The 13,376-nt window shown below is 39.4% G+C and overlaps 1 protein-coding gene across 1 annotated transcript; it reads left to right on the top strand.

The window, feature by feature from the left end:
* The first annotated feature begins 1,109 nt into the window (after positions 1 to 1,109).
* Positions 1,110 to 12,282, top strand: LOC125241021 (cytosolic non-specific dipeptidase). The gene is made up of 9 exons (XM_048149289.1): positions 1,110 to 1,508; positions 1,870 to 2,067; positions 2,722 to 2,983; positions 4,853 to 5,000; positions 6,031 to 6,131; positions 6,935 to 7,065; positions 7,677 to 7,799; positions 9,972 to 10,130; positions 11,987 to 12,282. The coding sequence occupies exons 1-9, from the start codon at positions 1,242 to 1,244 to the stop codon at positions 12,035 to 12,037; spliced, it is 1,440 nt and encodes a 479-aa protein (XP_048005246.1). The 5' UTR covers positions 1,110 to 1,241; the 3' UTR covers positions 12,038 to 12,282.
* The last annotated feature ends 1,094 nt before the right edge of the window (positions 12,283 to 13,376 follow it).

A 13,376-nucleotide genomic window follows, 5' to 3' on the forward strand; every position in this document is an offset into this window, starting at 1 on the left:
TTACAGAACCAAACAATGCGTTTTCAGTTTTTTCGATACGCACAATCCTGTAAATGACGAATAACAGTTCGGGAGTAGAAAAATCATTAAAAGGTTTGATTAATAAATAATGTATTGATTCCTACATGACGACCGGTCTGGCGCAGTCGGTAGTGACCCTGCCTGCTACGCCGCGGTCCCGGGTTCGAATCCCGGTAAGGGCATTTATTTGTGTGATGAGCACAGATAATTGTTCCTGAGTCATGGATGTTTTCTATGTATATAAGTATTTATATATTATATATATCGTTGCCTAAGTACCCACAACACAAGCCTTCTTGAGCTTACCGTGGGTCTCAGTCAATCTGTGTAAGAATGTCCTATAATATTTATTATTATTTTATTATTTATACCTAATAACATAAGTGACCATGACTGATATGTTACTTAACACTTATAAAGTTAAAAATATGCATAGGTAGAGTATTTTACAATAACAATTTATGTGCTTTAACATGTTTATTTAAGACTCATAGATATTTTTAAACAATTAGCAAAAGTGGGTTAAGTATCATAACACAGTCTTGAAAAAGTTTGACGTCGTCGAACAATTCGCAATAAAAGAAAAGGGCATTATTTCGTCAAATTGAAGTTTGTTTTGAAATTAAGCTACAATAATCACTACTACTGAACGTATTATAGCTGAAAAACACAACAATCTATATAAAAAACAATTTTTTTTAAGAGAAACACAAAAAAATGAGAAAAAATCTTTAGACGCCATTTTCTCAAAATGGTTGGCGTGTGGGTTGACACATTATTGCTTATCACCATCCAAGTAATAAATAAAAATAACCGTTCACGCTGAATTGATTTTAATTTTTCGCCTACATTTTATAAATTTTCCAGTGATTACTTGTCAGAAATGGCTCGACAGACTATATTTATTTTATTTTTTAATATAAGAATGACTGAAATATCTTAAAAATATTTAAAAAGTTTATAAACAAATTAACCTCTTGAGGATAAATATGTGGCTACCACAGTAGTGCACTATGAGTGAACCAGAACGTAAACGTCAACGTCACCTCGAAATGTTCTAATAATCATGTCAAATCATGTTTCCCTCTCTCTTTATTTCAAAAGCCGTACGTGTTTGCATTGATAATAAATTGCCGACAATTGCTGTTGCGAGATTTAATCAGTGCCAGTTGGGCTGTCGAAGGAAAAAGAGTTCTGTATCTCTTACGTCTCCCTTAAACATGGCATCAGAAAAGACTCTGCCAGCAATATTTAAGCATGTGGATGCTAATGTAACTACTTATAAGAATCTTTTGAAAGAGGCGGTTGCGATTCCTTCTGTATCGTGTGATATAAAATACCGGGATGACTGCGTACGTATGGTACATTGGATGCAGGACAAGCTGAAAGAGGTGGGCGCTAGCACGGAGCTCAGAGATGTCGGCTTCCAAACTATTGACCAAAAGGAAGTGAAGCTGCCCCCTGTACTAGTTGGGGTGTTGGGAAACGTAAGTCACTTTTCATTAAGTATTAGAGAATATCTTACTAACAGACAGAAACCTAGCTCAAAACAAAGCAAAACTTGTCCTGTGCTAAGCGATGGATGTATACATATATGTATACTTAAACACAGAAAACACTCATGTCTCAGGAACCAATATCTGGGTTCATCACACAAACAAATGTCCATACTGGGATTCAAATCCAGATCCATCAGCTTCACAACTAGGAACATACCACACTATCGCTAGGCCAGACCGGTTGCCCATCTCAAAAGCTAAGAGACTGTTTTTAGGAACCTTAATATTGTATAAATAATGTATATTTTATAAATTTTATTTCATAAAACCTGTGTTTCACCTTGTCTAGGATCCTAAGAAGAACACAATATGCATTTACGGGCATTTAGATGTGCAGCCTGCTTTGAAGTCAGATGGGTGGGACACAGAGCCATTTGAGCTAGTGGAACGCAATAACAAGCTGTACGGCCGTGGCTCAACTGATGATAAAGGTCCCGTGCTTGGTTGGCTACATGCCATCAATGCATTTAAAGCTGTTGGTGAAGAGGTAAGATAACATCTATCTTCTATGTCTACATATTACAACTGAAGCTGCATGTAGCATAAACAGGAATAAATGTGTGCTAATCAAAGTATGTTCAGTTTAGCTTTTGGAGCTTTATAGTTGTTAGTTAGTTTTTCACTCTTGATGGGCCATTTTTTTCCAAGTTTTTTTGGATTTGGAAATTGTTATGTAGTTTCCACACAAAATCGCGAGCTCTTTCAATCCTAATAGGAGAAAAAAGTGTCCCAAGGCTTTTTCCCATTCTGTTACTCGGTAATGGAATGGAAGGTTTTGTAAATGTATGGAAATCTTCTGACATTTTTTTTCTCCTATCAGGATCGAAAGACCTCATGATTCTGAGTATGAATCGCGTAAACAATACCTATGTTACAAAAAAAGTGGAATAGACAACTTTGAAATATAAATGGCCCTATTAGTATGGGTAGAAAAAGTGATTGATATAATACTTTTATATTATATAGGTTCATAGCGATCTTACTAGTAAACTTGGACCAAGTTGTACAACAAGAAAAGGTACCTTATGGCTATAGTCACTTAAATATTAGTGTACTTACTTTAGAAGTACCTTTATTGGTAGATAGTGTGTATAACAAAGTGTTGGCTAATTTTAACACTGCTTCCGTTTCTCCTTTATAGCTACCAGTGAACTTGAAATTTGTATTTGAATGCATGGAAGAGTCTGGCTCTGAGGGTCTTGATGCACTCTTAATCGAGCAACTAAAACCAGAAGGTTTCTTTGACACTGTGGACTATGTGTGCATATCTGACAACTACTGGTTGGGGACAACCAAGCCGTGTATCACATATGGACTCCGTGGAATAAGTTACTATTTCTTAGAGGTTGAATGTGCCAAAATGGATCTTCACAGTGGTGTTTACGGTGGAACTGTACATGAAGGTATGTAAAATTACATCACACAACAATTGCACACTAAACTGTAAGCATCAACTGAATACTGCGATTTTTCATACAAATTCAGAGGTATTCAATTTATATGTAGGTATATCTCTGGTAATGTATTACGTTGCACAAAATAATAGATTATTGTGAATGAGTAATGACTCAATTGTAGGTATTCTGGCTCATAAGCAAGTATGGGCATGGGTATTGTGTGTCATAAAATTCCACATAAGTATTGCTAATTGTTGTCAACCTTGATGGGAGACTTTGGCCTCATGGAACTTATTAATAAATGTAATTGCAGAATCACACAAGTTTAGGCAAACAAAGTGCCAAAAATATGTACACACCTTAATGTACAGACAATAAAGTTCTGTATACATATTCTTGGCACTTTGCCTGTATTCGTAGCTTTGTAGCTGACTGTACTTTAAAACATTATATTATTCTTTCGTTATCTGGGTTCAAATCTGTTTAGTTATTTTTACGTGACACACGTTACATACAAATATAACTTCAACATCGTTATGGAATAGTTACAATGGAGTTTACCGCTAGGTAAATAGGTTCATTCTAGTCTTCATCCACACGAGAATAGAGCAAATTTAGTATGTTTATAATACGAGGTGTAACAAAAATGTAAGGGATCCGTTTAAGGGCATATTTGGTATCGTATTCAGATTAGGAAAACTAGAAGTTGCTGCGATCTATAATTTCCGAGATATAAACGAAAATGGTGCCTTTGAAACGCCTTCCTCCCAGGCTCAAGGTTGGCCGGGGAGTTCCGGAATTTTGATGACTTAATTTTATAACTGACCTAAGAAACAATGACCCAAAAAAATTTTATTACTTAAGTAAAAATAAAGCGTTCGAAGCATTTCCCTCTATACCTCCGTAATGCTGGACCTATATATATATATATATATATAGTCCTCCACATCGATTTCGATGACGGCGACCTCAGCAGTCAAGATTTTTCCCTCTTGTGAGCTCTTATGTGGCTAGCCAGGCCAAACTTGCTCTTAAAAATTCGATCATAATGCTGGACCTAATATTGTTAGGAAGTAAGGGCAGTAAAAAGTGTAAGGTAAAATATGTTTTTTTTTAGTTTGCCAGATTAAATTACTTGGAACAGTCCGTCAGTTCTCGGAGTACTGAATTACTGTAGGATCTAATGCCAGACCAAATATAGCTATCTATTTAATTACTTGCCTAAGTTGTTTATCGAACTCGACAAACATTCCATCAGCGGCATATCGCAATCGTCGCCTCGTGTGCCTATCGCTTGATGCTAATCCGATAAAATATCACGATGTTGCATTCATTGTTGCTAGGTACATAGCTGCCTTCATTGAATTATGTGTATTCCATTTTATTACCTTATTTATTGTCACGAAAAGAATAAAGCTGACATGATTTATACAATGTGCAATAACGTTATCTCTAATGGAATGAAATTAACTCTTCACAACAATTCATGTACATTAAAGATAAGAAAAAAAACTAAATAAGGTACAGCGGGGCAAATCTCGACTGGGGGCCAAATGTAACTGGTCCATTTTTTCCATGTTTTACAATGTTTGCATTATTAAATAGAGTGTCCACCGGTTATTTATGGTAGGCGTGTTCAGTGGATACATGTAGAACTCAACATCATAGTGTAACCCCCAGTCGAGATTTGCCCCACTGTACCTTAAGTATTTAACGAATATTTTCATCCCACATCAAAACAGTTCTTACTCTTCACTCTATTAATCTAATTTGAGCTTCAACTCACGACTCTATTTTTAAACACATAAGGTCAAAAAGTGGTAAACCACTTTTTTGGCTGACTGTACTTTTTTAGTAATCAAATGTGTATTTCAGCCATGTCCGATCTCATCTACCTCATGGACCAGTTAGTGGACAAGGACGGCAAGATCCTAGTCACGGATATTTACAAATCCGTCGCTCCTTTGACAGAAGCCGAAAAGAAATTATATACTTCCATTGATTTTGATCCTGAGGCATACAGGTAATTTACAGTGAATTTGCTGGCCCTAGTGATTTGTATGTAAAATCGCTAAAAGTATTAAGTAGCTTGTATTTTATAACGCAATATATGCGTTTGGCGTCATCCATATATTACGTCACAGTGTAAGGGGGGGGGAGGGGTCATACTAAATGTGACAATCCCTGTTAAAGGGATACAAAAAAACGTGACATAGGGGGGGGGGGGGGAGGGGTCCAAAAACCTGAAATTTAGTGTGACGTAATATGTGGATGATCCCTTTTTAATTTAGAATTGAATTAGTTACTCTTATCTGACTCGTCTGCAGATAAAGTTCTGCCAAACCTCGTCAATGTACCATCGACAACACTGTTAGCTGTACATTTGTAAACCTTATTACAAGGGCGTGAAGTCTACCGATGGTTAGCTAAGAGTGTTGCTGTTAGTACAAACAATATTTTATAGATATAATTGTTTACTAAATTACGTTTTGTGTGTGTTTTCCTGTTGCGACGCAGATTTCAATGCCTTGGTTAAGGCACTTCTGTCCATCAAATGTTGACAAACATTTAAGTAAGGCTAGAGTCATCATAGATAGAAATAACTACCGGCGTAGCTTTATTTGACGTTCATATGCGCATTTTAATATGCCTACTTGAAAACGAAATATTTCATTTTAATTTTTTTCTCAAACATGCAATGAAATAATCTTTACGTTCCTTAATGGGCTGGGAAGTATCGCTTTTTGGGCGCAACAACTCGAGAGGACTGTAAAGGGATTTCATATTATTTTTTAGGCCTAGGCCTGCAAGTCCTTTAGAGCATTTTTTTTTAATTTCATTGCATGTTTGAGAAAAGCACTATACATGCCTCGGCGTGAAAACGGATTCCCGGCCTCGTATCCCCACTTGGCCGGAAATCCTCATTTTCCCGGCCTCTGATGTAATGTACTATTACTATACACGCTTCGTAGCGTGATCGATTTGCAACTTGTCTAAACACCCAGTAAATGTATAATGTTCGATTTTTTAAATGAAAAAGTTTAATTGTTCAGGAGTACGATCGGAGCCCCACAGTTGGCACACAACGGTGTCAAGGAACAGCTGCTGATGCACCGGTGGAGATACCCCACCTTGTCTCTGCACGGAATCGAAGGTACTTGCACAATAATACTTTTGATTTACCATTTGTGAACTTTACATTTTTGCACTAAGATTTAAAAATTGTCACATAATCCTTTGTGTTTAAAACAGTCCACCGTATAATTTCATGGCTTACGTGTTTTCTTTTTGGTGGACACATTTTGGATTATGCGATTTTATATCCCTACCACAGATGTCATATATACCATAGATCAAGCAAACGTATCTACTTAGCGTGTCAAATGAACTCAGTGAAATCCACTGAGTTGTCCGTCTTTACTCGCACCTTGCAGCTTTCGGGCGTCAATTTTTGTAAGTTGAAGTCGACCAAAACATAAAAAATGCCTCGTTACGTGATATTCAATTGCAACAACACAAAAATTATGAACAATCAAGAGCCTGAGACATATTTAAAATTACAGGCAAGAATCAACTTCAGTACAAAATTTGACACGCTCGGCCCCTATACAAATATATGAATTTGTTTCTTCTATCTAAATTAAGTTCTGTGATACCTACATTGCTTGGTTCGCTTCACCACACCTCAGACACTGGCGATCAAATATATGAAAGAGGCGCGTTCCTAGCACACAGTCTAAAGCTCGTGTAGGTGAACGCGTACTATGCTTGTATAAGTGAAATATGACAGGTCGACTAATCGCGTTTTTGACTGGCGGTAACTGTGAGGTAACCGAGAGGGGGTGGGCGGCAATTTCAGCGGGGAGCGGGAGTGACCATACTGTACGATAGTATTATTATACTGTGGCTTCACTATGGGAGTGAACAAATGAAAATTTGGAAGGTTTATTTTTGCAGGAGCTGCATTCCAGCCAGGCGCTAAGACCGTGATCCCGGGGAAGGTGATCGGCAAGTTCTCGCTGCGGATAGTGCCCAACCAGGAGCCCGAGGAAGTGGAGAAGCTCGTGTTCGATTACGTTCACAAAAAGGTTTGTGCCATGCTTGTGTTACCGCATAGCATAAGGCCGTTGGCATTTGCAAGGCTCAGAAAATGCCTGTTATTTAGAAATCATACACTTTGTGGACTAAATAAATTATTTTTATTCTTATTATCCTCCTTGCGTTATCTCGGCATTTGCCACGGCTCATGGGAAACTGGGGCCCGCTCTGACAACTAATCCCAAGATTTGGCGTAGGCATTAGTTTTTTATTCTATAAATTATTCTTATTCTTAACACAGCAAAATGGAGTGTACAGGTTTCTAATGGGTCGGCAACGCGCACGTGACGCTCCTTGAGTTGTAGGCGTCCATAGGTGACAGTGACCGCTTTCCATCAGACGGACCGTATGCTTGTCAACGACGTAGTATAAATAAAATCATAACCATCGTTTAGGACACCTAAATTGTTCGTACACAAAAAAGCCATTATAGAGCATATTTAAAGTATGATAGAGGTAAATAAGAGTTAATGTTATTTGTTTAAGTTGGTAGTTACATTAAAGAATTAACCATACTGGATCAAATGTGATAATAGCAATAAATCGACTATGATACTATGATTTCCAGGATGGAACTTAAAGTTTTTGTGAATATTTTCAGTGGGCCGAGCGCGGGTCGCCGAACAAGATGAAGATATCCGCGCAGAGCGGGCGCGCGTGGACCGAGGACCCGCACCACCCGCACTACCAGGCCGCCGCGCGCGCCACCCGCCTCATCTACCAGGTACTACACACATACAGCGTCACACACAATACACTACGCAGTCAGTATACAGTATACACGTTACACTACCAGGCCCCGTAGCCCGAATGGCACAAACGCTCACGAAACGCTCACGACACGAGACGCTAGTAGATATCTGTCTATTGCTCTTGCGTATTGGCGCGACAGAGCCAGGCCAACTTTCGCGGCGTTTCGTTTTCGTTTCGCGTCGGAGAAATGCCATTCGGCTACGCGGCTAGACCCCTTAGCCGAATGGCATTTCTGCGACGCGAAACGAAAACGAAACGCCGCGAAAGATAGTTTCCCTCTGTCGCGCCAATACGCAATAACGATAGATATAGGTAGCTACGAAAGAGATATTATCGTGAGCGTTTGTGCATTCGGCTACGCACACAGGTACATTACTTCTATTAGACAGCTACCTAATTACTTTCCAGGTTTCACCATACGATTTTAAATTGGCCCTTAAAATTATAGCGCCAGACCACTTGGCGGACATTGATCGATCAATGACAACAGCTCAACGAGGGTGCGGTGTGCTGATGACGGGAGGACTTACGGAACTAACTTGTTCCGTCTATTGTCCTTTGAGTCGTCGGCAACCCGAACCCTCCTTAGAACTTGTACATTCCTTTTTGCTGTGTACTTAACACAGCAAAAGGGAGTGTACAAGTTTCTAATAGGGTGGCAACGCGCTTGTGACACTGTTTGAGTTGCAGGCGTCCATAAGTTACGGTGACCGCTTTACATCAGGCGGGCCGTATGCTTGTTTGCCACCGACGTAGTATAAAAACAGGCCGTGAAGTGTGAAATATTCCCATAAAGTATTCAGTAAACGTTATAACTGCGACAGAAAGTTAGGTGTCATTTGGACGTAATTACGCAATAACGTACCAATCCATCTGAAATTGTCATTGAAATGAGAGACACAAGGTCTAAAATTATGACAATTTCATGTGGTGTTACAAATCAATTTTATTTTTTCGCGGATAACCCTTGGTGCGGCGCCTCATTTTAAACCTTGAGGGATGCAGAAAGGTATCGCTCATAAACGTGACGCTTAACTTCAAACTCAGGAAAATCCATTCTGCTTTAAGGGTGATTATGTATAAAAAAAATATATATATAATTTGGACTGAGCTGGAACATAGCCAAGGCTCAAGATAGAAAGACGTGGAAGGAACTTGTGAAGGCCCTATGGATCCCTTTTTTTTTAGTTTTTGACTGAGTGGGAATGCTGTTGCGCACGCTGTGTGGGACTCGCCGTTGCTTTCCCTTCTCCTGGCGAGAAGGGGAGAAACGGCTCTAACCACTAAACCCACTCCGGCGTTTCACCCTCTTTTCCGTTGTGAGAGCGCACTGGGTTCGGAACGTTTCACTTCACCACTGCGCTCTCCGGTAGCCCTGACCAGGGCACCCGCATCTTAAAGGAGGATCAGAAACGCTTAATCCCCCTTCCCGGCATCACATATGGGGCATGGCCCATCTAGGGCTCGAGGCGAGCGTACGCTCTCCGCCTTCGACCCTGCCGCTTTCGTCGTAGCGGAGGAGCGTCAACAGCTGCCTCTCGCTCTCTCTCTGCTTCCTCCTTCCGCGACATGACTGCTTCGCAGAAGGAGGCCACCGCTTTCCATTTTCTCTCGCTACCCAGCATAGTCTCCACTACGCCGCGTAGCGAGAGGTCCGCCGCTCCCGGCTCTGCCCTGAGGGTAGCTCTTTCCACGGCCCAACGAGTGCACTCTTCCAGAGTGTGTTGGGCCGTGTCGTCCGCCACACCGCACTCGTGGCACTGAGGCCGCGGTTCTCTCTGTATTTTATGCAGATAGTGTCCGAAACACCCGTGTCCGGACACTATCTGCGTGACCCGATAAGTCAGGGCGCCCTTCCTCCGATCAACCCACCTGTCCATTACTGGGAGAATAGCTTCTATAGTTCGGGTTCCATAGTGGCTATCCTACAAGGTAACCCTCCACCTCTGACGCAGGCGCTCCGCGGCTGCTCTCAACGTTCTTTCGGCCTCCTCCGCGTCCAGGAGCTCGTCACGCCCTCTGGCTTCTGCCCTCAGTCGGTATCTCTCCGCTAGTACCTCTGCCTTCAACTCCCAGGGTGGAGTGCCGGCGACCTATGGATGCCCTGAGACAACAACATATTAAAATGAGACTTTATCCACAGACCGAGCCAGACATGTCTCGCGAGGGCGGCTCCATCCCCGTGACCATCACGCTGCAGGAAGCGAGTGGGCGCAACGTGCTGCTGCTGCCAATGGGCGCCGGCGACGACATGGCGCACTCGCAGAACGAGAAGATCAACTGCAGGAACTACATCGAGGGCGTGAGTACCTACACCGCAGTTTAATAAAGAGTACTATCGTACAGTATGGTACACTCCCGCTCCCCGCTGAAAGTGCCGCCCACCCCCTCTCGGTTACCTTACAGTTACCGCTTGTCAAAAACGCGAACAATCGACCTGTCATATTTCACTCATACAAGCATAGTACGGTCACGGACTTTAATTGTTGATCCTCTTCTAGCTCATTTTATACTGGACATCCCATAGTTAAGCAGTTAAGCTATGACGTTCCGTTATAAAATGAGCTAGAAGTGGATCAACGATTAAAGTCCGTGACTGTACGCGTTCACCTACATGAGCTTAGACTGTGTGCTAGAAACGCGTCACGTGTCCGAAGTGTGCCTACACACCACATGTACTAGACTTATATTCACCGAGTAGGCCGTGATTACCTTTTTAGGGTTCCGTACCAAAAAGGTACAAAATGAACCCTTATGGTCCCGCTCTGGCCGTCTGTCTGTCTGTGTGTCACATTACTAAATATCTCGAGAACTACTTATGCTATCGCTTTGAAATTTGGAATATTTATAATCATCGTGAACCTCTACAAATTGAAAGTATTTTTGTTTTATTTATAAATAATATTAATTATAGAAAATGGCCAAAATGAAAGGGGCCCAAACTGTAAATCTCAAGTTGCTAGGTCAAGTGGGGTATCGTTAAAAAGAGCTCAAACTGTACATATCAAAACTATTTTTTATAATTTTTTTGTTGTGGGAAAAAATCGTTTTTTGAAAGAAAAAAAAATAACCCCCCCCCCTTATCTCCAAAGTTTACTAGCGAAAATTTATGAAATTTTTACCAAATATGGCTATAGGCTACTAGCCTCCTAGTCAAATCAGCTTCTTTTTAAGAACTGTCAAAACGAATTTGAACAACTTGCTAATATGGAATTTATATGAAATCGAATTGAGTGACATCACGCGGTCAACTCAATTACTATATATTTCTACCTGACATTAAATAGAAATTGGATTAAAAAATAACTTCTGTCCATGTTTTTCTTATAATTATCTGATGCTTTGTTTCGTGCATGGTATAAAATATTTTATTTTAACTACAGTCAAGTTCCCTATTATAATATATATTACAGGAAAAATAAAATCGTACACGTATCTTGAAAACTTTTTTTTTAATTTATAAAAAACCGTTCAGATTTACATTTTCAATTTCACCACCCTTGTACTTTATTGTACCTGTAATTTTTCCATAATAACAATAAAAGTACCTGCTTTCAAATAGAGGAACAATTATTAAAATCGGTTCATGCAACAAATAATTATCCCATAAAAATCATCTTCCATACTTTAAGCTCGCGCACATTAGTTTACTTAATTTCCGATAGATGTCGCAGTACGTTGAGCGCTCATTTCCTACATCGCGTTTTCCCTGATATATTATAATGGGGTCGGGTCAGGATCAGGAGCGTCCTGACGACAATGTTGTAACACTTGTAACGTAATCTATTGAAGTCGAATTATCTTTATTTTCTTTGGACGTTGTTTAGTAATAAAATTGTATATTAAATATTACTCGTTATGTGGGAAATTGAGTCTTGACGGATTTAGTTAAGTCTGTAGAGTTATATCAATAACATTTGATGATTCAACTATTGAAAGTTTGTACGGAACCCTCGGTGGGCGAGTCCGACTCGCACTTGGCCGGTTTTTTATATTATTTGCCTTTTCTATTGACATCCCCTAGAAATAATTTTTATTACCTACAATATGTGGTGTTTGCGTTGCATAAAACTAAACCAATTAAGTTTTTATCGATTAGGCATGGATTATCTTATTGACTAGAGAAATATTGATAATTGTATATCTTCTCGGTTTCAGATCAAATTGTTTGCCGCCTACCTGCACGAGGTCGGTAAACTCCCTAAGTAACGACGCGACGGGTATCGACCAGCAAGTACCAAAAATGCATAATTTCGCATAATAAAAGTTGATAAAAGTACATAATATTCGTACACATAGCATAATAAAATTTTAATATTCAAATGGTGCCTTAGCATAATAAATAATCGCTTTTACTGTATTATTTACCTAGAGTATATTATGTATTTTGATTTTGAACGTGTTTACGGCTCATACAATTAAGGTAAGTTTTTAATACATTTATTTGGAACTATTAAGAGTTTTTTTTATCCTATGTCAATATGTAAACATATTATGTAGGTATCGTAATGTATTTCATATATCTAAATAAGATAGGTAATTCTTCATATTATAGATTTTTTTTGTGGTTATTTATTACTTGAACATTATAGACATAATAGTACCTAATACATTATAATCCATACTATCCATACTAATATTATAAATGGGAAAGTGTGTGTGTCTGTTTGTTTGTCCGTCTTTCACGGCAAAACGGAGCGACGAATTGTCGTGATTTTTTAAGTGGAGATAGTTGAAGGAATGGAGAGTGACATAGGCTACTTTTTGACTCTTTCTAACGCGAGCGAAGCCGCGGGCATAAGCTAGTATATTATATATGAACATTATAATAACATTAATCTAAGTCAGATAAAGTGGTCTACCAAGATTTTTTTCCCCTCACTAGCTCGGAAACACGTTTTGGCCTTTAACACCAGCGGGTAAAAACGCATTTTATCCACTAGTGGGTAAAGTAATTTGACCTTGAATAAAGTCAAATTAACTGCTTTAAAATTGATAAAAGTAGGTGAATCTAGTAATAAAGATGATTTACCACCTGTGGAACTACTGGAAGCAGCGATAAACGCATTTTTTGCGTTGTAGTTTCCTCGCTATAGTTAGGGGAAAAGTTTTGTGTTACACTCGGGTGCAAATGTATTTTACTTCTCGTGTGTTAAAAAACTCGCAAGTTCAGGATTCTATTCTCGAAGTGGTTCAACTATAGAATGCTTTCACATGCTCGTTTTTCAATTCCACACTCTGCGTTAAAATACAACTTTGCCCCCTTGTATAACAAATAACTATTACATCTGTCGCCAATCTTCAAAAGTTTTAAATCGAGGTAAGGTGTTCTATGACCAATTTATCGTAGCAGCATTGTATCTGGTAGCTGCCCTCGTCCAATAATAAATTCACCCTGTGTATTATTAAGCTAGAATAATGAAGGCATACCTACTAATTGCATCATTTGCTTCCTGGTTCAACTTAATTCATGTTCCAAATAATATCTGTAAGTTGTTTGCAAACTGTTTAGAGGTAGACTTAGCACAAGGTGCACTCGTACCTCGCC

The sequence above is a fragment of the Leguminivora glycinivorella genome, chromosome Z (genome assembly GCF_023078275.1).
Source record: "Leguminivora glycinivorella isolate SPB_JAAS2020 chromosome Z, LegGlyc_1.1, whole genome shotgun sequence".
In the NCBI taxonomy this organism is placed as follows: Eukaryota; Metazoa; Arthropoda; class Insecta; order Lepidoptera; family Tortricidae; genus Leguminivora; species Leguminivora glycinivorella.

Bases quoted from the DNA above. Each gene is read 5' to 3' on its own strand.
- LOC125241021 (XM_048149289.1), top strand. From the start codon at position 1,242: ATGGCATCAGAAAAGACTCTGCCAGCAATATTTAAGCATGTGGATGCT. The intron at 2,068-2,721 runs GTAAGATAACAT...TCTCCTTTATAG, and splicing joins TTAAAGCTGTTGGTGAAGAG to CTACCAGTGAACTTGAAATT. The intron at 7,066-7,676 runs GTTTGTGCCATG...GAATATTTTCAG, and splicing joins TCGATTACGTTCACAAAAAG to TGGGCCGAGCGCGGGTCGCC.